The 26,480-nt window shown below is 33.0% G+C and overlaps 1 protein-coding gene across 8 annotated transcripts in view; it reads right to left on the bottom strand.

Moving 5' to 3' along the window:
- Stacl (Stac-like) overlaps nucleotides 1-26,480 on the bottom strand; it is a 963,585-nt gene that overhangs the window by 913,724 nt on the left and 23,381 nt on the right. For all 8 annotated transcript variants that reach the window (XM_068358813.1, XM_068358785.1, XM_068358749.1 and 5 more), the window contains exon 3: nucleotides 17,979-18,143. In XM_068358813.1, coding sequence (XP_068214914.1) covers nucleotides 17,979-18,143 — 165 coding nt within the window. The remainder of the gene's footprint in view (nucleotides 1-17,978; nucleotides 18,144-26,480) is intronic.

Genomic DNA, 26,480 nt, shown 5'->3' with positions numbered 1-26,480 from the left:
CGATCAATCCCTCTGATTATTCTCTGGCGAAAGTGGAAAAGAAAGAAAGGTGGTAAAAATTATATAAAAACATAAGTACTAATACTGAATTTAATAAAGTTTTAGTTCGATTTGGTACATTTTATTGAAAAACAAAAAATCATATAAAATTATGTCGTTTTATCTTCCCCCAGAGTCAGGAAGGTTAAAATTTGGAGATACGAGGTCAAATTACTCTAGTTTTATTTACAAAAACATATAAGTAAAATTAGTCTCTCAACGTATATATGATAATGCATGAACACCTGACCTCTCTTGAATCCACAGACAGGGTCATTGTAAAGACGGTTCATAAAGGGGATAAGATAAATTTTCGTACCCTCTGTGACAGGCCAACTGGAAACGTCCCTGCCTGACGTTCTGCTGGACGGGAGATAGAGTCTAGCTCAAGCTCAGTGGTTTTTGGTAGTGTCTGCAACCTCACGATCCTTGTGAGCTAAGGATATGGAGTTTGGATAACCTATAGTGTAGGATATGCCACAGCGTTTTACGTTTTTAGTTAAGTTGGCGCTACACGTTTTCTTTGTTGATGATAAGGATGAGGGGATAAGCGAGCGTCGGGATTGCCTGATGTTTGTTTTGTATTTAATTATATACTTATGTGCACTATTTTGAATTGAATATTTCTATTGAATGGAAAACTGTATACATTTTTTGTTTACTTTTTTTATATGAAAAAGAAGTATTGAGTTGGTACTAAAAAATATTGTATTGTTATTGTTGGCATCTGCCCAAAAGGCCGCGATTTATGCCCGCCTTGGCGCCTTTGTTAGTTCAGCATGGGCAGGCTCTGGAAAGCACATGGAATTTCTGCATGCTGTGGTTCTGCAGTATTTGTGGTGTGCTGAGCTGCCCAGTGAACTCATCATAGTATTAAGTGACCAGTGTTGCTGTTAGCTAGGAGGCTGAATGCTTCTGGTTGTACAGCAACTTTTACCAGTGGTTATCTGGGAATTTTAGTATTAGAATCGGCGTCTGGAAAATGTAAGTTTATTTTCTATGTTAAGTGAACCTTACCTGTGGAATCACTGTATTGTGTTTTACATCATTTACATTATTTTGTATTTACATGATATTTACAGTATATATATTGTTTTACATGAATATTTACATTATTTTTTAGTATATTTATTGCTGCTTTTGTTTGCAGCGTCAAACCTTGCTGCTTTGATGGAATATATGAACACCACAGAGGAAGAGTGTTTGACTTCACCCTTAGTAAAACGCCGATATTCAGAACGTAGCTGCACTGGTGGTGCAGTGTTCTACATATAGGTCTACCTGCTGAGTCATTAGAAGCCATTGGCTGCCCCACCATGGTCCTAGCTTGGGTGGAGAAGGGCTTGGGAGCTGATCGTAAGGATATATGGTCAATTTCTAGGGCAATGTCTTGCTAGCTAAGGCATTGAACTGTCTCTTACCTCTGCCATTCATGAGCGACCTTCAAACTTGTATAGCATTGGGAAGAGGGATAGCGTTTGGGGAGAGATAATCCTCCTGATTTTAACTACGGAAATGACACGGGTACACGGCCAACAGGGTTCACAAGGAACACAGTCAAACACATTAACATCCAGAACAGTGGATGAGTCCCTGATTTATAAAATGTCCACAGAATTAGCTTCTTCTGTTTTACGAAAAAGGCTCATCGTCATCTCGTTGAACACCATTACACAAAATAAGTCGCTTACCTAGACAAAGTATACACTCTCTGACTTTCTAGAATAGATATTAAGGACCTTCTTTTCCAATGTCTTTCACACCATTTATCTAGATCTTGTCAGATTTTTCTTTTCTACTTGTAGGCTAAACATTTGAACAGTTCACCATAACTTTATTCTAAGTTCATGTATGGCGCAAACAGCTTTTTCCATTCACTTCCAAACTTTTTACAATATCGCCGCAATACAAAATATTGATCCAAACATCCCGACAGCTTACAAACCTTGGTTACTCACTCAATCACATTATCGTCTATATACTACATCATCTCAGATGCAATACCATAAACTCCTGGTGATTTTCCATTATCTATCTTCTTAAATTCCATAATTACAGAGTCACAGCTATAATCACCGTTAATCCTACACAAATATTTCCACTAGTTGTTGATTTTTCAGTAATCTCTTTCTTGTGACTTGCGCATTTAATAAATCCTCAAAATACTCAATTCACACCCAACTACATACACTTTAGGAAATATCACTCTATTTGTAAAATATATTACCAAACATTTGTAATTTAGACTTTTCCCGGCATCTACTACCCAGTAGAATGACTAACTACTATGGCAAAAGTTCTTGTTCACCTTCTTAGGGAATCATGTATCTTTAAAAATCAGGACCCTTTCTAAACTAATTTCCATAAAACTTCAAATTTTAATCTTCCCTGTGAATTTCATACCTACCAAATTGTCACCTCTTTATGTATCACTTGCCTTTACATCTCAATCACCATTCGCAAACCTCAACAAGCAAATGTTAAGGCACTCAAAAACAATAATTTTCTCGTCATGTTTTCTATTCTTGGATCATAAGCAATCAATTTTTAAACTTATACTCCAGCTATAGTTAATTTCAAACATACAATCCATGAACTAATACCTTTTACTCTGCGATGAATTCAGTCTTCTTGAGATAATAGTGCTATCCTACGGTAACTTTACCCTTTTCCTCTAACTCATGACAGATACCCTCTTGCCCATCCTATTCCTGAACACCTTGTCATAAGTGCCAAAAGATTAAGAGTCACAATTTGCATTCTTTTCTGCAACATCTCGAGACATTAAAACACCTAACCTAAATATTATTATATCTCGGGTTCATAGAAATATCAATACAACGTACGGTACAGAAAGTTGAGGATGCTTTATCAGCATCACACGGGTATGAAAAGTATAATAACCATTGATATATATATATATATATATATATATATATATATATAATTTATATACCTTTTAGGTAGCATCTCCTCCTACCATGAGGTTCACAACTCTTACAACATTGTCCAGGTCGTACCACTCACACCGACTTCGGCAGCACCCACCTTTATGAATACACTGACCTGACTGTTGCCGTTGGCCTTAGAAGAGGAGAGCTCATCTACAATTAAGGGGCGCTGCTTTCATCGTATATGCACTAAGGTAACATTGGCCATCAGATTATATTAAAAAAATATTATGAAAATGCAAATTCCTTAGGGTTGTGGTGGCCGATGTGGTAACGTCCTTGACTTGTGATCGCCAAACTGGGGTTCGAGTCCCGCTCAAATTATTAGTTTCTTTGGTCGCTGCAAACTTGTGAGCTAAGGATTGGGGGGGGGGGGGCGGCGCCTATAGGTCTATCTACTGTAGCCATTGCCTAGCCCTCTTTGGTTCTAGCTCAAAGACAATACACGAAAGATGGGAAGCTCAAGCCACAGCCGCATCGGCCGCATACAATTTAGTACCTGGCATGAAATGAAGATGGCGGTAGCATTGCACCTGCCTACATCGTCTGTTTGTTTACAAAGACAATTTATCGTCTGTTTGTTTACTTTTTCACAAAGCGGGGCATTCAATTTCAATCATGAGTGGGCGTAGCCATCATCACCCGGGTGTGGTTTGCAATAGGACGAAAAATGATTTTCCCCATCTGATTTTTCATGCTTTTCCTCAGAATAAAGAAAGGTAATAAAATCATTACATCTGTTACAAAGTACATGATGACTTTTAGAGAAAATGAAGAAATAAAATAGACCAAAGCAAAATTGAATGTCGGTGCAGTATTATTCCGAAATAAATATTTGAAAATATTTACAATACGGTGGACGCCTCAAAGCGGAAAGAAAATATATTTATATGTGATTTTCGACTAGAAAAAAATATGGTATTTTTTTTACTTATGGCCATTAATTGCTTCCAACATAAAATATAGGTTTTTCTGTTGTATTATGATGTGATTTGAATGATTTTGAGATTTATTTCCATCGCAAATGAATATCCTTCCACCACCCCTCCCCCTATAGATAACAATCTGGGGGAACCTCCTTGGGAAGCGGGGTTTTGAGTGAGGGAGACAAAGTAAGTAAAAACAGGGCAAAATGGAGGAAAAAAAACCTAGACTTAACACTCAAACATATAAAAATGGACCGGTATACAGGTATACACTGAATTCGAAATACATAAAAACACTGGAAATGGGAAAACCCCAGCCAAGAATTTTACACGAGAAAATGGCATACAAATGCACTATATGATCAGATATTGCACGTCACATTGTAGTTGTGCACTAACCTAACCTAACCTAACGTTTTTCTGGATTTGTATAAGAACTAGGTTAACTTATTAATGTCCATAACTAAAATAATACCAAAAATATTCTTGCCATTTGAAACCCCAACAACCAACTTACCCTTCCTGGTAGTGTATATCAGTAGCCTAATCATGTCAACAGTAAACCTAACCATATCAGCAGTACCATAACCATGCCAACTGTTACCTAACCATGTCAACAGTAATTTGCAATGGAAATGAAGTTATCTTGCAGAACATATCAAAATCAACTAGAAAAACTATATTTTCTTGTCATTTAGAGGCGTCAATTGTATTTCAAATAAATACCTTAAAGTTATATTTGCATATCTTGAAAATCTCTAGAAATATGAAATAAACATACCAATTCCTATCACTGTCATACAATTCGTGAATATTGGGTCTCCATGCCTTTTCCAGATAGGCTACTCACAGCAACTTTGATATACTGTATATATACTGTAGTTATGTTATATTCTGAGCAGCTTACCCTTGGGTTGTAGTTATAAATGTTTCCCTTAATTTTTTCATTAATAAGCAACTATTTAGCAAACCAAAGTTGTTTCATCAGGAAGGATGGATCTTATGGGAGTATTCATATGGGAGAGCATAAGTAGGTTAGTTAAGTTAGAGTGTTTTACTTTAATTTCAAGTTCACTAACCTTTTAACCTATGAATGAATTTTCCTATATGTATGGATAAAAGCATTCAAAATGAAAAAAAAAAAAAAATACATGCAAACCAGCATATCTGCTCCCACAAGATCCATTCTTACCGTTTCATCTATGTTTCTGCATTATATGCTCATAATTGTTCAATTTTTAAAATGAAATCTTGTAATTGGTACCAACACCCCACATAGTATTCCAAAGTGAATTTACCATTTGGCAGCAAATGTACGCAGTAATACAGTACAGTAGTAATAAATTGGCAAAACGAGTTGTGAAAACCTATGATATTTGCTTGTACTGTACATGATGCAAAAAGAAACATGGTTCAAGTCAATTAGAATAATTGTTTCAAATTTTTTTTAGGAATGTGCATGCTTCTTGCAGAAATGGCATTTTACTAGAAAGTACCAGGCAGAAGTGTTGGTTACATTACCTTCATAAAAGGGTGCCAATTGAGTATGCATTTTTGAGAACTCCCACAATTGGGCTATGAAATTTTAATAAATTGTTATAGATAGGTTCTGACTTGATCAAGAGCTTAATAAATAATCATGAAATATAATAAACTGTATTCATTCTTAGATTTGTCTGACACATATGTATTGTTTTATGTACAGTATATAATATTTTCGGAATAAGTACCTAAATATCAGATATATAATTATTAAGAAATACTGTATATTGTAACTTCCCTTAGACATGGATTTCAACTTCCCTCAAATGACAAATGATGAATTGCCACCCTGCTTCATAATATCTATGTCTATGTATTTGCAGATGCCTACAGTGGATTAGAGTTGTCAATATTAAATGTTTTCTTGATAAAAGTACAAAATATGTAAACAACTGTTGTAGAGTATGCAGTCTTCACTTTTCCTGCAAGAACTATGTGACTCCGGATTCCTCAAGACTCAATAAAAATGCATGTCCAGATCAAAATCTTGCAGGTGTGAATGAATATGTTATTGCTATAATATAAAGATGTTGTTATATACTGTAATTTGTTTTATAATAAATTTTTATAGTACAGTATTATGCACTGAAAATGTTAGTTATACTAGTAACTCTTTCCCACTTTCACAGGTAATCCAAATGATACATCTGCAGCACCAGCAATAACATACAACACTGAGTGCAGTACTGCAACATTTGAAAGCATTTTTGAAAAATCTTGCACAGGTACAGTTCAGTACACATTTCCATTTTTACTTCATTAATATTGCTTTTAAAGGAGTAAAATGTCAGTAGATTATAAAAACCTTGAAGTGTTATGCTGTAATTTGATTAGCATATACAGTATTACTAGTGCCTATTCTAAGTGAAAGTGTTTCATGTGATTTTCTTTAATAATTACTCATTTATTTCAGATTCATGTAACCTTCCTATAAATTGTGACCTAAGTGTCAGACCCAGAGACATTGTGTATGACCTACATGAATTTACAAGAGATTTAGGTATAATCATATAGCTACTTTATCCTGTCATGCATGCATTGTTCTCTGTTAATTTTCTTAATAAATACACTATATTAATGATATTCATAATGATATCCTGATATATAGAGTTAATATTTAAAAGTAAAGCATTTAATCAATATTTTAAATTAAACTTATAATGAATAGTCTCTCTGCAACTGCTTCACCCCAACCATAAGATTTGTTTATACTGAAGAAACTTAACATATAACTATTTGATACATGATTTGCCATTTACTAAAATACAGTAGATTACTTATGAGGTGTGAATGATAATAAAAACTATACATTTTCCTATATGCAATTCCAAGTATTGATAGGTTCCTTATAAATAATTTTTTACTTGAATGAATATACAAGATCTCTTAATATAGTCTGTAAACTTAGTGCTCTTATATGAAAAATAATCTCTGTTTTATTTTACAAATTTTTTTTCAATTTGTTTCCATTTGTAATTCATTGGTGTGCAGTACTGTAATTTCATTATTTGTGTCAAATTTGTGTTTCATGATAGGCCACTTGATATATTTTAGTTGAATTGGGACATTCTTTGGCTGACAAGCCCCCTCAGCTTGTTGGAAATGAATCTGTTCAGGATGCGTCTCCTTTTGGTCCCAGTGTTAGGCTATTGCCTGAAAACAATACAATCAATCACCCATAAGTTCCTGTTGAAGATCTAACAGTGGACGTGCAGATTACTGAATGTACAGAATCTGGTAAGTATCTTTATAGATTTTATAGATAATTTCAAGCAATGACCAGTCAATTACAATACAGCAGACGGCTGGAACTTGTCGTTAATCCGTCCCTATACGTATATATATATATATATATATATATATATATATATATATATATATATATATATATATATATATATATATATATATATATTCAAATAAGCCATATATATTTTTGATACATTAATGTCTGGATTCTCTTAATGACCTCGAGATCAGAGCGCCAGGTGAAATCACACAAAGACAAGAGCTTGTGACCGACCGGGAATCGACTCGGCAAGCTTGTATAGACAGTGACTAAACCACTTGGCATTCTAAAACACCTGAATTCGACAGGTATAAGTACAGAAGAATTGTCATTTGACTTTTATCTTTCTTCGTGGCCAAGTGGTTTAGTCACTGTCTATACAAGCTTGCCGACCAGGGTTCGATTCCCGGCCGGTCACAAGCTCTTGTCTTTGTGTGATTTCGCCTGGGGCTCTGATCTCGAGGTCATTAAGATAATCCAGACATTAATGTATCAAAAATATATATGGCTTATTTGAATATGAAAAACACGTCTAAATGTGCAAAATTTATCATATATATATATATAATATATATATATATAATATATATATATATATATATATATATATATATATATATATACAGTATATGTTTTTAATTGAATATGTGTTTTTCAGATAGTAAATCTGATATGAAGCAACCTCGGATTAGAACAAATCATGATAAATCTAATAAAAAATGGAAAGCAAGATGTAACAGATTGCTCACTAAAGTTCAACGTTTGAAAAAATGATTGCACAAAATGTAAATTGCCCTCATCAGTTATCCGAAACGTATCAAAATATTTGAAAGGTTATGGATTAGAGTTTTTCAAATCACAAATACTGTTGAGTTCTGTAAAGACTAGGGGCCAACGATACTCCCTGGCCCAGCGCTGTCTTGGTCTAAGTTTATACTTTAGAAATTCTAAAATGTACCGTTTCCTATCACAAATATTTACTTTGCCTACACCACGCAGGATAAGGAACTGGATTCAGACTCTGAAATTAAACAGTAGGTGGAATGAATCCTTATTCAGATTATGGAAAGAGAAAGCAAAAGCAATGACACAACAAGAAAGGGTATGTGGTGTTGTTTTTTATGCCATTTCCATCAAAGAATTCATTAATTATGATGTCCATCGTGACAAGTTTCACGGTTTGGAAGATCTGGGAGAATATGGAAGCTCAAACAAACCATAGGTTATTTTCTTTTCCATAAGAGCATAAAACCAGATGTATTGAAAACAATGGTCGCTGACTGTTTAATGAAATTACAAATGACAGGACCGAGCCCAAAATTTGTTATTGCTGATCAGGATGCAACAAGCAGGAGTGTCTTTTCAAAACTCAATTTTTCACTGGCTTCACCGTTTACAGTTGTAAATGATGAAAAGATATATTTCTTTTATGATCCTCCTAACTTGTTAAAGAGCACCAGGAACAACCTTATCAAAAAGGGATTTCTAGTAAATGAAAAAAGTATTTAATGGAAATATATTGAAAATTTCTATGAAAGGGACAGAAGAATGTCATTTAAATAATCTCCAAAGCTAACTGATAGACATATATATTGTAATTCCTTTGAGAAAATGAGGGTATGTTGAGCTGCAGAAGTTTTGAGTCACACTGTGGCTGCTGGAATAAATACATATTCTGAATTAGGTGCTCTACCAGAAGATGCAAAGTATACAGCACATTTCTTGAGTGAAATTAATAGTTTATTTGACATTTTCAATTGTAATCAAATCAGTCATTACAAGAGCAAAAGATGCGCATTCAGTTCAGCTAATGGTCAGTTAGAAAATTTTAAACATTCAGAACTATGGTCGAGTTCGTTAAAAGTATCTGGAAAGAGCACATTTATTCCATGTATTGCAGGATTGCAACTCAACGTTAAAAGTTTACAACATTTGTGGCATGATTTAAATAATCATTATAATTTCAAGTATTTGCTGACAAACAGATTAAACCAGGATGCATTAGAAAACTTTTTTAGTAGTGTAAGGAATGCAGGGGGGAACAATGCTACACCAATAGCGAAACAGTTTGTGAAAATACTCAATGGCATCATTTCAAATAATATTATGCTAAATTCTGTGAAAGGTAATTGTACAAGTGATGCAAATACAATAATGAACATCTTGAAAGGAAATCAAAATGATAATTTGCACATTGCATTACAGGAAGATTTGGAGAACTCCTTTGCACAAGAAAAAGTTATGGACACACAATCAGATCCTCTTGCAGATTTGTTTTCCTCTTTTAATCCTGATGAATTTACACCAGCCGATGAGCCAAGAGAAATTTCACCCATGGAAGAAAAGGATGAAAGCACTTCTGTGGGGAAACATGAAGCCATTTCTGCATATTTTTCACTGTTTGATCCCAACAGTCAGAATGATTAGTCATTTATTGACTATACTTCTACTAAAATTAAGGAAAATGTAGTAACATATGTATCAGGTTACATATGTAAAAAATTAAAGAGTCACATATGTCCCAAATGTAACTCATATACAGAAGACAGGGTACATAATACACCAGTAAGATCAGATCAGATATTTTTATGTCACAAGGACTCTGAATCAATTAGGTATTTGAAATATGCAAGTAATCATATTATACTATTTGTTACTGCAATTGAAGATATATTTGAAGAATTTATAGACAGCTCATTTCATAAAGCAGATATTAAAGCAAACTTAACTAATATTATAAAAAGTAAAAATATAAATACTGGTATATGTGAGGTTGCTGAGAACTTCATTATAGAATATTATATAAAAATGCGACTACATTATTTTGCCAAATTTTACAATCAAACTTTGATAAAAAAGAGAAAAGATAATAATGACAATAATGTAAGAAAAAAATGAGAAAGGTAATTAAAGTGACTCATCAGTAAAATAATGTCTATATTTTTTTCAGGCTTTTAGGCCACTTCCCGACTTTGACATTAACAAAATGTACCGTATGTATTTATTCAGTTTTCATTGATTTAAAATGAAAGATTACTTATGCATGTACTGTATTTATTTTGTTTTTGCATTCCTATGTTTTTTCCTGTTGCATGATAGCATCCTTTCAATATATTATGTTTATCAACTTCATTATACTGTACTGTAATATTTCTCTAAGTTTTGTAATTTTTTACTTAATTTGATATACAGTATTGGCATGCTTACATTTTTTATTACTAACCATGACAGTTTTTTGTTGATGATATCCTTTTTTTTTTTTTTTTTTTTGGAGCATGTTACGCTTGTTGTTTTTTTTCTTTTGTAGTTTTGAAATCTAATTGTTTTGGTTGAATGATTTCTCTGTGGTTTGTTTCCTATTTGATTTGTGATTTCAATTTTTATTTGCTTTTTATGAAAATTAATTTAACCTAGATTTTTGCTTATACAGTATTCTGTAAAATACAGCATTGCATTTGTTATAAAAGGGTACCTTACTTTTACTACTTTGTTGTTGTACTTTTCTTAGTTTTAGTAACAAATATTGCTTAACTTTTGCCTAATCAGCATGCAAGTTGAGTCTGCTCTTTCCTTTTGATTTCATATTATTGTTTTTGATTATCCCATGCTTTGTTTGCTATTCAAATTCTGATATATGCATGTTTTGTTTGCATGACTTGTATGACTATTGCCTGCAAATGAGGCATGTGCCATTTCTTTTACTTTGTTTATGTTCTTTGCAAGAAAATTTGTGTACAGTCGCTTAGGTATGTACAGTATGCAATCAAAAGCACAACCCCAAAAAATGAAAAATAATTACTGTATACTATATTTGTGAAATAATAAGATGATATGAGAATAAGTTTGTTTCATTCTAACTGCCCTCTCAATTTTAGATAAAGATACTTAGCAATTAATGTTACATTAACTGAAGGATTTTATTTAATGATTCAGAAATGCCTAATATATAAGTCATAAGCTATGATAGAGCCCTATAATCATGTTAACAAGCAATATTAATCGATTTAGTATTCAATAATTTATAAAGAGAAGTTTATTGCAGCATAAGAATTAATTTCAACATTTTTATTAAAAATAAGCCACGCTACGCCGCAGCCGAGTTTTAGTTGAGGGCATGATCAATAGATGGCGCGCATTCTGACGGGTTGGATGATGGTTTTTTTTAATGCTATTTATAGTCAGTTTCCCATCTTTCGTGTATTGTCTTTGGTTCTAGCTTGGGTGGAGAGGTGGCTTGGGCAATGATCATAGGTATATATGGTCAGTCTCTAGGACATTGTCCTGCGTGATAGGGCAATGTCACTGGCCCTTGCCTTTGCCATTCATGAGCGGCCTTTAAGCCTTTAAAGAATCCTATTCAAAACGTCAATCATCAAATAACATTGTTATACAATGGAGTTCAGACCTATCTGATTCTTCTACTCGACAACAAGAACCAGCAGTTGTCCGTCTACAGTACATAATGCAAATTTGAAGAAAACTAATTTGAGAATTGAAATTACCTTCTAAATTCCTCAATACACCTGTCGCTATCGTTATCTCATGAAAGTCTTGCATTTTGTCCTGGGAAAGTATGAATATTTTTGGTTTTCGGTAACAATGATTAAAGCCTGGAGTAGAGACTGTAACTCCTATTAATTATCAAGTACCAGAGAAGAAAGAATAACTGAGACAGTTTGTATAAAAAATCCTGTACTGGATGACAGAAAAATAGCAAACGATCAAAATCAATGCAGGGAGACGAGAGATTTGATCGAAATATCCAACAATGGGTAGGATACTGAAGACATTCGCCATTATTATTATCAATGGCGGAGTGGCACTTTTTATTCTAGGTATGAAAATAAATAGGAGGCAAGGACTAGGAAATAAAATTATTGAATTACTGGTAAATATAATTCTGATTACCTGAATGAGAATTGACTGAAAGGTAGCACTGAAAAATACACTTATAAAAAGAACCACGTTGAGGTACATGAATAGTAATTGGACAGAGCCACAAGCAATGCTCAAGAGTATTAGGTAAAAGGTTGTATAGCACAAGCAAATTTCAACAATGTAACAGTAAGCAAAACCTAAGGGACAGTTGTGAACAATAACGCCATTAAAATTAATAATATTGTCAGGGAGATACGTCAGTTCCTGTCACATTCAATAACAGATAAAATTGTCCAGTAGGTAGATTATTATTATTATTATTATTATTATTATTATTATTATTATTATTATTATTATTATTATTATTATTATTATTATCACCAAGCTTAAAGTTTCGATATCATCAAACCATAACCTTACACACAAAACACCCGCAACCCAAGACGCTCTTGAATTACACAGCAAAATCATGGCTGGGGGAGAGAGAGAGAGAGAGAGAGAGAGAGAGAGAGAGAGAGAGAGAGAGAGAGAGAGAGAGAGAGAGAGAGAGAGAGAGCGGGGGGGGGGGGGCGCTGATAAAGCGATAACCCTATGTCATATGTATACAATTTTAATACGATAATTCAAACACATTAACGCAATTATGCTTATCAAGTCCTTAACATATCATCCCAGTATGTTGTAAAACGGCATCAAGTGTTTCCCTCCCCGATTTGGTAAGTGTTTTCCAATATCGCTACAATTATCAACTTTATCAGTGGTATGAAAATACAGGCCTCATTAAGGGCCATAAAAATTATCATGGGGTTTTCATTGGTGTGGAAAACTTATCAAGGCTGTAAAAATAAATACTCCCAATTAATAAGATTTCCTTATTATGAACGTTTCATGATGGAAAGTTATCACATAAATATTTCATATTTTTGCTGTAAATTAGGTTACATATAGCAATAATACTTGAAACGTTTCCAAAACCTATATACAATTAATACATAAGGAAGAGAGTCGTTCTAATTTTTATAAAATTACTTTTACTGTTACTAATGGCAATCTCCAAGACATACAATGGACATTAAAGTTGAAAAAATGATATACAGCACATAATGAAATGCTACCTTAAGTTCTATTGTATACAAGTGCCATAAATTGACAATAACAAAGATAAAAAAAGATAATAAAAACTCAAAAGAATACTATGATAAAACAATGAAATCATAAAAGAACGGTCATAAATGGTAACTTACTGTATTCGGTTAAGTACGGGAGTATAATTAAATACACAATTGAGCAAGAGTGTATGCCTATAAAATATAATGCACAACACTAATGAGAAAGAATAAAATTCAAGGCCTGATAAAATATACAAAAATACAGATAAAGGTAATAAAAACCACAAGAACAGGGCTGTATAAAGAGCCTTCTTTATCACTGAATACTGAAAACCTCGCCACAATATTACAAATCACAGCTAAATTTCAAGCGATCATCGGGTAATCTACAGTGACATTATGATGCCTTCCGAAGCAATCTCATTTTCTCATTCCATTTCCAGGTCACTCTCTCTCTCTCTCTCTCTCTCTCTCTCTCTCTCTCTCTCTCTCTCTCTCTCTCTCTCTCTCTCTCTCTCTGCGTCATAACAACCACAATCGATCCTTACAACCTTTGACTTTCGTATTGAATTTCAGGTTTGGACCCCATCTCTCTCTCTCTCTCTCTCTCTCTCTCTCTCTCTCTCTCTCTCTCTCTCTCTCTCTCTCTCTCTCTCTCTGTCCAGTTTATTTATTACTCATGAAAAAAGCATACACAAGGCTGACTTGTAGTAGGAATAGTTTATTTCTTTAATGTCAATTTCTTTACATAACTATTATCATTTCATTCAATTATTTACTACTCTATCCATATTAAAGTAGGAGCGATGTGAAGAAAAAGGATTGGATTCTTCATCGTGATAAATTTCATATAATTACTTTTTTATCAGCTTCTGCAGAGAGAGAGAGAGAGAGAGAGAGAGAGAGAGAGAGAGAGAGAGAGAGAGAGAGAGAGAGAGAGAGATAAAACTCTGACAAATATTTATTTAGTAAAGAGTTTTTTAAGGAAAGTTCTTTAACTACAGCTTCAACAAAGAAAATGCGGTCGCTATATACAATTAAAATAAATATAAGGATGACTCATATCTCCATTCAGTTGGCTTTAACTTATTCACGTGAAAAAAACAACTTAGAATTGAACTTAATGGTACAAGAAACAAAGTAACCTTTCACGGGGACAAATTTCAAGACAGGCTCTTCAGTAGAAAACCAAGAATTCTCGTACATTACAATACATTGATTCTGATGGAAATTCCATTACCATTAAACGCATAATAAAAGATCTAGGAATAAGAATCTCCGATTATACTACGTCTTCTATCAAATTTGATAGAATCATAGTATACATGTTGTAAATACTGTAGTGAGGGGGGATACTGAGAAAATTTTCAAAACGATATACCATTTCGTGCACACTTTGTGTGACATTTATGAGACGAATAATATATATATATATATATATATATGTATATATACATATGTATATATACATATATATATATATATACATATATATATATGTATATATATATATATATGTATATATATATATATATATATATATATATATATATATATATATATATATATATATATATATATATACACACACACACTACTGGTCATCAGTATGATCCCAGCGCCCAACAGTCTATGGGCATAAAGACCAGTCGTGTTACCCAATTTCTTTAAAAAAAAAAAAAAAAAAAAAAAAAGGCTAGCATTTTGCATGACCTCCCCAACAGTGATAAGATGACGGTAGGGAAATTTAGTACTGCTATTATCCTTATTATTATTCTATGCGACTACAAAATCAATGTGGACATGGTTCAAATCTTGTAAAACCCATTAAATTCGAATGCCCTCCGACGACACCACAATCCCAGAACTGGTGTCAAAGGCTCTCTTCCTCACCCAACTTTGTATCATAACACAACTGAAATTGCGAGCGTTTCGTCTAATTCATGAATTAGAAAGATGACCTATTTGAGAGAAAGCTGGACAAATTCCATTACACCAATACATGTATACATGTAATACACGCACATATACATACATATACAGATAAAAAAAACACACACACACACACACATATATATATATATATACATATATATATATATATATATATATATATATATATTTACACACAAATATATATATACATATATTTATATATATATATATATATATATATATATATATATATATATATATATACATATATATCTATCTATCTATCTATCTCTCTCTCTATCTATCTATATATATGTATATATATGTATGTATATATATATATATATATATATATATGTATATATATATATATATATATATATATATATATATATACATAAATGAGTATATTGAGTTACAAATAGTTATTATTATCAAGTTAACTTAGTCTTGGGAAGGAATACCCAAAGGCAATCCTTTTTAAGGGACAGACTATGTACCTATTTCTCAGAATTAAAACAGAATTAAACAGTAGATATTTATGACTGGATTATTGTGTTAGTGGTAAAGCTATCATAATTAACCTGTGATCGTTGTCATACCCATTTTAACGGTAGAAATCATTCCTTTTCCTCTCCTGATTGATAACAACGCTTAGTTTTGCCTTGAGTATTTCAACATCTCTTAATAATATGCATTATGTCTTGCCATATAAAAGAGGTTCCTACAATAAATATATATGGGACAAAAATAACATTGTTAAAGAACCAGATTACATCTATAACAACGGCAGATACTATTAAAAAAAAAAAATATTCCTGTAATCGTCTTAGGTGTATTCGAGTAAAACTATCTAATTTTCTATTTCATCATGATAAAAGTAAAATGACCAAGCTTAACTAGTTTCAAATGAGAGTAAGTCATATGGCTGCGAACAAGTATGAATTCAAAATAATCCTTCGGAAGAGTTAAATTCGAACAGATTTGGGTCACTTCTGGTTTGCAGGTTAGAAGCAAAACGTTCATCACAAGACTTTCTCCTCTTTACCATAGTGAAGTACGGCAAAAGGTAAAAAAAAAAAAAGAAGCAACAAATCCTTAATTTTCTAATCATAATTTGTGAGTAAATGAGCCTAGCAAATCAGTCTTCGTGTCTTTGTATAATCCAAACTCAAACATTAACAAGGTTTAAATATTCCTAATTATATATCATAATTACACGAGGGTGAAAAAATATATCCTGTCATAATTTTCACATTTATATCAATAGTAAAAGACGTATTTATATCAACATCAAGACCTCAAATATATAAAAATGTAAATATTCACACATTCAAATAACGTCGAACACTGATAAGAGAAAAATTACATTTGGAAACGACGTGAAAAGAGAGCACTAACTTACGTCATTGAGAAGAATTCTACAGCTAAAAATGGAAGATAGAAGTCCAAATGATACCAGAGAAGAAGGTGGTTTTGAGTCTAACAATAGCAGCAGAAACTCATCAGAAACAAAGTTTACCGAGTAAAAATATCAGGACAAATTAAGAGGAAGGGTGGAAACCTGAAGCTAAAGTGAGCATTTTAGAAGTTGGAGTCTCGGATGGTAAACAAGATATTTTTTTTTTTTAATATACGGGTGACTTTAATAGTTTTCAGTATTTCTATAAACTCAAAATCATAGTCATTATTCCCGAATGAAAAATGACTGGTCATGATACTGAGACGTTCCTCAGGACTTTGTCCTCTTTCACCTTTTAAAATAATTAGTTAATTCAACGTATTGGTATTATCCTTGTCAGCTCGAGGATAAGACTACACATGGTTAGCCTTAGCTCTCTTGCTTTCCTGATCATTAATATCTAATAAGTATATATCAATTTTATGAACAAATAATTTTCGACACATACCTGCAACTTCTTGTTTTTTCCCTTTCATATTTGTCTAAGAAGTTCTCTGATTTACATATTCGTGTATTTATGGTTATACTGATAACCATACTCTTTGTTTTATATTCTTTTAAGGAATAATAAAGAAATGCAATAAAATGACAATTGAAGATATGAAATCCAATCAAATATAAGCAAATTGCTTTTAATATAACAATGGAACTTATTCAGTTGAAAAACTCATATGTTCTACGTTCAAGTTTACGATAAAATCTACGAATCAACGACAAAGGAAATATACACTGATCGTGGTAAGAGCAGTATCGTGAGGGAACTGTCTTCCATATACTATTTACGGAAATAAAAGCAAAAAATTATGTAAAATATACAAAAGAATTTATTATTTAAATTTCATCCATTTTTTAAATATTTTAATTTCCTATCTCGAATAAATAGAAAAAGTCACAAGGTCCTCTTGGTCCAACAACCCCCAGGCCTCTTCATCTTCAGTTTCTGCTTCTCTTGACTTGCGACAGCAAGAAGGAACTAATTATACATGAAACAAGTGTCTCCCTCCTCCATGAATTCACATAACTCTTTCTTCCACGCGTATAACAAAAATAACGATAAGCTAAGTATACTAATCATTGCTATATATATATACATATATATATATACAGTATATATATATATATATATATATATATATATATATATATATATATATATATATATGTGTGTGTGTGTGTGTGTGTGTGTGTGTGTGTGTGCAATTCTCTTGAAGGAGATATATAATAAAGTTAAAAGATGAACAATCCTAAAAGCATAAACAGACAAGACTGCAAGTTCATAAGTGAATATAAAATACAATTACTATCAAATTATAAGAAGCCTTACACCACCTATTACTGGTTCCTTACCTCTAGAAGTGATGGGAGCGTGCTCCTGTTGTACGTCTTGAGCATGCCGTTCGTAGCGTGCAGTTGCTGGACGTATGCGTTGTGGGCATCGAAGTAAGCAGCTAGCGAGGCGTTAGTCTGGGTGCGGTAGTGGGCCAGGTAGGCATCGGCGTAGTCCCGACGGCACTGTAAAAAGACAAAGTTATGACAATATAAAAAGCATCATTTAAGGTTTAACTTAGTAGCAATTGCTTACAATACTGTTCGATAAAACACCTCTCAGGTCTCACCCTCAAAATTAATTAAATCACCATTATGTGACAGATCGATTCTCCTAACCATCAAAATTTGGCATTCCATTTTCATTATGCCCCTGAAGCCTATGATATTTCATATTCTATCATCTTGATTTCACTGACGTAATTTTAAAGAACTCGGCCAACACTGCCAGCATGAGAGAGAGAGAGAGAGAGAGAGAGAGAGAGAGAGAGAGAGAGAGAGAGAGAGAGAGAGAGAGAGAAATTACCAGCCAGAGCTACTCATGCCATGGGTTCAAATCAAGCTTTGATTTTTACATACGAGCTGCTATGGAGCAAGAACTGTGTTGGCACCTTTTTCCCCCCAGAAATCCACAAAAACATCCCTAACAAGGTCAAACACAGATAATCAACCTCATCAAACACAACAACATCATTTGCGTTTCGTGTAAACGCAGCAGCCTGGCTGTGTTGTTGTGCAACATGTCGAACACATCAAATCTTGCATTTTACCTTTCTAATTATGGCTTAATACCACAAAAGATTTCCATTATGATAATAAATATAACTACGATTAAGCAAGTTTTCCTGTGAATCACTCGCGTAATACCAAATTTTATATATCAGATAATTAGTTTCTGTAACTAGGTCTTTTTGCCCCTTTAGGTTAAAACACTCGCTTATTTGTGTTATTTATTTTCGTATTGAAATAAATTACGTCAGTAACATACATGTACAGTAGGCTATACTTACACGCATGCACTTAATATAAACAAAGATATATATACACACATACATTATATATATATATATATATATATATATATATATATATATATATATATATATATATATATATATATTACCAACAATGAGTTAAAGATTTTTTTGTCTTGGGTGCTTTTTATTAATTGTCTAATTTTTCAGCATTTCACGACTCCTCTCATTTGTATCCTATTACACTGAGTTCAGCATGGTTCTGATTGTTTGAAAACTGCCAATTTGAGCATAATGGAAATACTCACAAGTGTACATTTGAGGTCTCTGTTTTCTGGTTCAATTCAAGTCAACAAAAGCCAAAATGAAGGTGTTCATTTCTTTGCTTGTTTATTTTTTCTTTTTCGCATTTGTAGAGCTGTGAGGTGTCATTTGGAACCCATGGATGTGGCTAGAGTAATTCAGCTCCAAGAGGATAGTGTACGGCAGGTTGAAGAACTTGAGGTGGCCAGAAGATTTACTGTAAGCCAGAGGGTGGTGTCCCGTATGTGGCAACGCTATCAGCAGACCGACCTGTATCATGACAGATCCCATTCAGGATGTTCCCGTGCTCTACCTGATCACCAGGATCAGTATTTGAGGATCTCTGCTCGACGAAACTGCTTGAATTCGGCCAGAACTCTACAAAACAGTCTCCAGAATACCGCTGGTGTTCGTGTTAGTGTCAAAACTATAAGGAACAGACTGCATACGACGGCCTGAATGCAAGATGCCCAGATGTTGCCCCTCGACTGACCCCCAGTTATCATCAGACAAGGCTGGCCTTTTGTCGTGCATATGTGGACTGGAACATCCAGGCCTAGTCTTGTGTACTCTTCTCTGATGAGTCTAGATATTGTGTTTCCATGAACGACAGATGCCAGAGAGTAGATGGCCAGTAGGCAACGTTTCGCCGATTTTGTCATTGTTGATCAAGACAATTTCAGTGATCTCTCGGTTATGGTTTGGGCAGGGATCAGTGTTGGGGGTAGCACAGGCCTTCATGTGTTCCAGCAGGGGACAATTATTGCCAGAAAATAGCGTAATATGCATTATCCTTCCTATTGTCCATGCATATGCTGGTACTTTGGGTCATGATTTCTTGCCTATGGACAACGCACCAATCCATCTCCCAAGGCTGGTGTAAGAATGCCTGGCCACATAAGATATCCGTCGATTGGACTGGCCAGATTCCTTAGCAGATCTCAACCTTATTAAGCATCTATGGGAGCAGCTTGGGAGAGCGGTTCCGTCTTGTCAACATCCCACAGCCAACGCCCAGCAGCTCAGAGACGACATCACACAGGGGTGGTAAAGATTGGAACAGGCAGCCATAGACCACTTTTTTGCAAGCATGCCAAGAAAGTGTCATGCTTGTATTCAGGCCAGAGGAGGTCACACGAGGTACCGAAATGGACTGAATTAGGATGAAACGTGTGTTATGCGACTTTTCCTGAGTGGATATTTTGTTCTAATAAAAATGTATTTTGATGTAAGTTCATTTGTATATAAAACTGTGCCTGGTATTTAAAAAAAAATGTTTCAATTCAATTGGTAAAGCGCTGCGCAAAAAATCCCTACTTGAAAAAGCAGCCCAAAAATTACAAAAAAATACCTAATTTTTTGTTTGTACTCTATACACACACACACACACACACACACACACATATATATATATATATATATATATATATATATATATATATATATATATATATATATAGTGAATAGATGAATGTTATATACGACCACTTCAAGATATCTATACAGGAAGTACAGAAATCCTAAAACTACACAAAGATAGTGAGAAAATTCCAGTAGAAAAAGGAGTTAGACAAGGCCCCATCTCTCCTAAATTATTCATAGCATGCCTAGAAGCTTTTTAAAATTTAGATTGGGAAAATGTAGAAATTAATATTAATGGGGGAATACCTTGACAACTTAGATTTGCAGATAATGCACGTGTGTTTAGTGACTTATGGGAGGATTTGTAAAATATGTTAGATTTGAATAGATAAAGCAGAAATATAAAAATGCCACTGAATATAATTAAAACTAAGATAATGTTCTATGAAAATGCAGAAAATAACAAATAAGCATTATTCAAGAACCTCTAGAGTCTATAAAAGAAGCAGGGAAAGGAAGAGAAGACGATGGATTGATGAGCTAAGAAAATTTAAGTGTATAGCCTGGCATAGAAGAAACATAAACAGTAGTGGAAAGGTATGCCAAAGGCTTTTGTCCTATAGTGGACTAGTTATTGCTGCTGGTATATATATATATATATATATATATATATATATATATATATATATATATATATATATATATATATATGTCTGTATGTATGTATGTATATATCAGCCGTTGCTAGTTCACTACAGGACAAAAGCTTCAGACATAAATACATGTTTCTACTTATTTCTTAAAAAGGACAATATAAGATATATGGAAAACGAAATAAATGGCTTAATTAATTTTCCCTTTATCTATATACATCGGTCATCGTCTCGACGGAAACTGTAATAGGTGTACCGTATAGATAAAAGACCTTATATAAAGGGAACGCAATCTGCAGGGGAAACTGTTATCCGAATTAGGTCTCGTCCGGGTGCGTTCCTTTTGTTTTTCCGTGTAGACTACTACTATTTAATTCATTCTATTTTAATCAAAGCTATGAATTCAGGGAGTGGCTATGGTGTAAGAATTGCTCATAGAATTATTAATGAAATCCCTACGGGGGCAAAGAAGAAGAGGCCTATGCCCATCAAAAATAGAGATGGATCTGTTATAACAACAGTAGACGAAGAAAGGCAACGTTGGATGGAACACTTTAGTGAGGTCATGAATAGGAGGTATGTAGGGAGTATTTTGATTGAAATATCCGAAGTTAGGAAGATCTTGATGTGCCCATGAATTAATTCAGTATGTTTGAAGTCGAAGCTATTCTTAAAAAAACTCAAGAAATGGAATGCTCCTGGATACAATGAATTAGCTGCTGAGATGATATTGGCCGAAAATGAAGTGACTCCCAGAATAATTACAAGATTATTTTGTAGACTGTGGCGTGAAGACGCAAAACCCGATGAGTGGGAGCTAGGAGTGTTGGTGCAAATGGCAAAAAAGGAGACCTGACTGATTACAATAATTACAGAGGCATCACACTTATGTCAGTTGTTATTAAATTATATAGTATCCTTATTCTAAAGTGTCTGGAGAAAAATATTGATGAAAAGCTGAGAGATGAAGAAGCAAGATTTAGAAGTAGAAGTTGTATTAACAATATTTCCATTTCAAGATATATTGTACAGCAATGTGTAGAATATAGAAATCCACTTTTGATAGCATTTGTGGACTATAAAAAAGCCTTTGATAATGTGGACCGGCCAATTTTGTGGAGAGTCCTGGGTTATTATGGGGTTCCTCATAAATAAGTAAACAGGGTCTTTATAATTAGTTTAGTGAAGGATTGAAAAAAGCATATCAGACAATGGCTAGGTTAAGTAAACTTTGGAAATCAAATCGCCTGAAATATAAAAATCTCACTATATATCAGTTTAGTGAGATCGGTGTTACTATATGGACGTGAGTCATGATATGACAATGAAACAATCTCCAATAAATTTAGTAGATTTGAGAACAAAGCCCACAGAAGGATATTGGGAGTTGAATGGCAAGACATAATTAGAAATGAAACTATAAGAGATTACTCGAGCGCTATATGTGGATGAGATAATGGTGAGGGGTAGATAGAGATGGTTTGGGCATGCTCTTCGCACTCTCCAAGAGAGATTAGTTCACCAAACGTTTAGCTGAGCTAAACAAGATACTAGAAGAGTTGGAAGACCAGGCCTACATGGCTGAAGACTATGAAGCGTGAAGTAGGAGATGATGAATGGAGAAGTATTTCATTAAAAGCTCAAATTAGAGACGACTAGCGAAATCTAACCGAGGCCCTTTGCGTCAATAGGCATAGGAGATGATGATGTAAACTTGATTAAATTTGTTCATAAGCATAGCAAGTGCAAAGTTATGGTAGTGAAGTCTTATCAAATAGATTTCCAACGAACAGCGGTGTACTCAAAGCGAATGTATTAATACCTGTGTTGTTTATCCTACACGTGGATTTTGTAATGCATAGAACAGTTGAGGATGGTGGAGAAGGATTTGACTGGTTATGTTTTGGGAAATTAGCTGACTTGGAGTATACTGATGAGGCTGTCCTTATTAGTATAACACCACAGTGTTTGCAATACTTGCTTACCAGAATGCATGAAATATCACATGAGGTTGGGCTCAAGATAGTTAAAAAAAAAAAAAAAACAGATGATGAGAACGGAATATGCAATGGAAGATGAAAAATTATTGGAAGGAGAAAGGATTAATGAGGTAGAATCATTCAAATATTTATGAACTAAGATCTCTAATACAAGGTCCTTAGAATTGGAGTCTAATGAAAGATTGAAAAAAGCAAATCAGGCAATGGCTGGGTTAAGTAAAAGTTGGAAATCAAATCGCCTGAAATTACACATATAAATCAGACTACATATCAGTTTAGTGATGTAGGTGTTACAGTATGTACATGAATCATCGTATGACAATGAAGCAATATCCAACAGATTTAGTAGATTTTAGAACAAAACCCTTAGAAGAATATTGGGAGTTAAAGGGCAGGACAGGATTAGAAATGAAACTATAAGAGAGATTACTCAGGTAACATATGTGGATGAGATCATGGAGAGGGGTAGATGGAGATGGTTTGGGCAAGCTCTCTGCACTCCCCAAGAGAGATTAGTTTACTAAACTTTTAACTGGGCCCCACAAGGCACTAGAAGAGTTGGGAGATCCAAGCCTACATGGCTGAGAACTATGAGGTGTGAAGTAAATGATGAAGGGAGAAGTATTGATTTAAAGGCTCAAGATAGAGACGATTGATGGAATCTAACCAAGGCCCTTTGTGTCAATAGGCGTCGGTGGAGATAGTGAGGATTATAAAGAAACCTTTTCTTTTCCTCATTTGTCTATTACCTCTTGTAAACTCCTACTTTCATTTTCCCCCGATGTTCAGTATGTTAGTCGAAATATGGTGGCTTACGCATTTCTCTAGGATTCTTTTAAGGGTATTTTTAAGAATTATATGTATACTCGGTATATATATATATATATATATATATATATATATATATATATATATATATATATGTATACTAGGTATATATATATATATATATATATATATATATATATATATATACACATATATATACACAAATATATAAAACCATTGACCATGTCTCCTTACAGGAAGTGACCCTAAGAATAAGACGACCAATGCCAAGATCATTTATGTGATATTACATAACCAATTAAGCACATCAGATTACACTCACGTGCACTGTCGTATTTACACATTTTACATACATTGACAGTATTTTCCTTTCCAACAGTAATACTTAAATAATTAATTAGATATTTTTACTTCGCCTTTACTGATGCTCTACCCCATCCCAAGTAATCTTTATGCTCCCAACAAGACGATTAAACCCATATTCACAAAGCACTGTAGTTAGGATTTGGTCGGTAAGGTAATTGGGCTATTCTCTCATACCATTGGTGTCAGTTTCTTTTGAGAACAGTGTTTGATCATTAACAAATGATAATGATAATAATGATGTTGACTTACTCACAAGACCTTACAAGGAATTTAGAATTCATTATATGCAATATCAAATAATTGCTGTCAGTTTAAATAATTTGAAAACAATTTGAAACAATTTTATTTGATATCGTGTATTTAAGAGGGACTTTTCCCAGAAGTAAAATTTTACACAACAATGGTTCCCAGTACTTTGAAGCCTATATTTTCAGGTTTTAATATAAAAAAATAAAAGAAACCATATTTAGCACTTATTTTGACACTTTAATGTACATATGCGCTGCATGTGTGAGTTCCCCAGTTTGAAATAAATAAAAAAATTTTGGTACATGTAGTTTAGCCAGCCTTCTATTACATTCTCTCTGTTCTGTAAGCATAACCAAACCATAAAAAATTGTGAAAGGGATGTGTAATCTATAATTCCCAATATACATAAATAACTATTTTTCGTCTATCCACTCTTTTTTAACATTTTTTTCCTCTCTATCTCTTGCATGATATATATATATATATATATATATATATATATATATATATATATATATATATATATATATATATATACATACATACATACATACATACATACATACATATATATATATATATATATATATACATATATATATATGTATATATATATATATATATATATATATATATATATATATATATATATATATATATAAGCTTATAAATATTTGTAAATACCATAAGGAAGATGTTCTCCAGGCAAAAGTAAAATCAAATTATAAAAAGATTTGAGTGAGATGTAGGTAATAAGAAGGCCAACAAATAAGTCAAGTCAACCGATATTAATGACAATACTGTAACGATTATAATCCAATGTGCTGTCTGTATAGAAGGGAAGATTGTATCAAAACTTGATTTCATTCAGAAAAGTTCTCTTGAAGTTATATACTGTTGTAACTGCACATTAACACTTCAAACATTATTTTCCGAAAGAAAAATATTTTGGGAATTCCAGAGGCATCACATCCCACGATTTTTAACAAATTGATTTAATCCAAAAAGTATTACCGTATACTCAAGATTATCTTTATTGAATAACTGTGCTTAAGTACTCCATACTGAATGTTAATATAATTTTTCTAATATTACAAAAGAAGTTATATATATATATATATATATATATATATATATATATATATATATATATATATATATTATATATATAATATATATATATAATATATATATATATATATATATACACATATATATATTATTCAAACTGTAGTGCCAAAATGTTTTAGCTTTAATAAGATTGATTTTGTACAAAAAGATGCTTTTTGAATAAAGAAAATCTGACAAAAATTGTGGTATGAAGTATTTGGAATTATAATGGGCTATTAAGGGATAAAATGCCCCCTTAAAGATTCATGAAAGATAATATACTAAATCTATCTTTTATTAATTGGAAAATTAATAAAATACCCGTGGTTACGTAAGCTTTACCAAACTATTCCCCAGGAGAGAGAGAGAGAGAGAGAGAGAGAGAGAGAGAGAGAGAGAGAGAAGAGAGTGTGTGTACCAGTATGGTAGAACGTGACTTTTATCAATAACAAACAGTCCCTCCTAAATTAGGAGTCCAATTATCAATTATCACGATATGGCAACTATTATATTTATGAATCTATATTAATACCACTATCAAGGTTGAAAAAAAAATATTTCACTCAAATTAAAAAAATTAAAGTATTACTATAGTAGCGTACTCAATTGTACACACCAACACTGGTTCCAACCATCCAAACAGTATTTTTTTTTTTTTATTAATGTCGTTAAGGAACACAAAATAATACATGGTCGACAAATTCTTCTCTTCTCGTT

The sequence above is a fragment of the Palaemon carinicauda genome, chromosome 2, assembly GCF_036898095.1.
Source record: "Palaemon carinicauda isolate YSFRI2023 chromosome 2, ASM3689809v2, whole genome shotgun sequence".
Classification (NCBI taxonomy): Eukaryota; Metazoa; Arthropoda; class Malacostraca; order Decapoda; family Palaemonidae; genus Palaemon; species Palaemon carinicauda.
The sequence above is the reverse complement of the archived record's forward strand: the minus strand, read 5'-3'. Positions and strand labels throughout refer to the sequence as shown.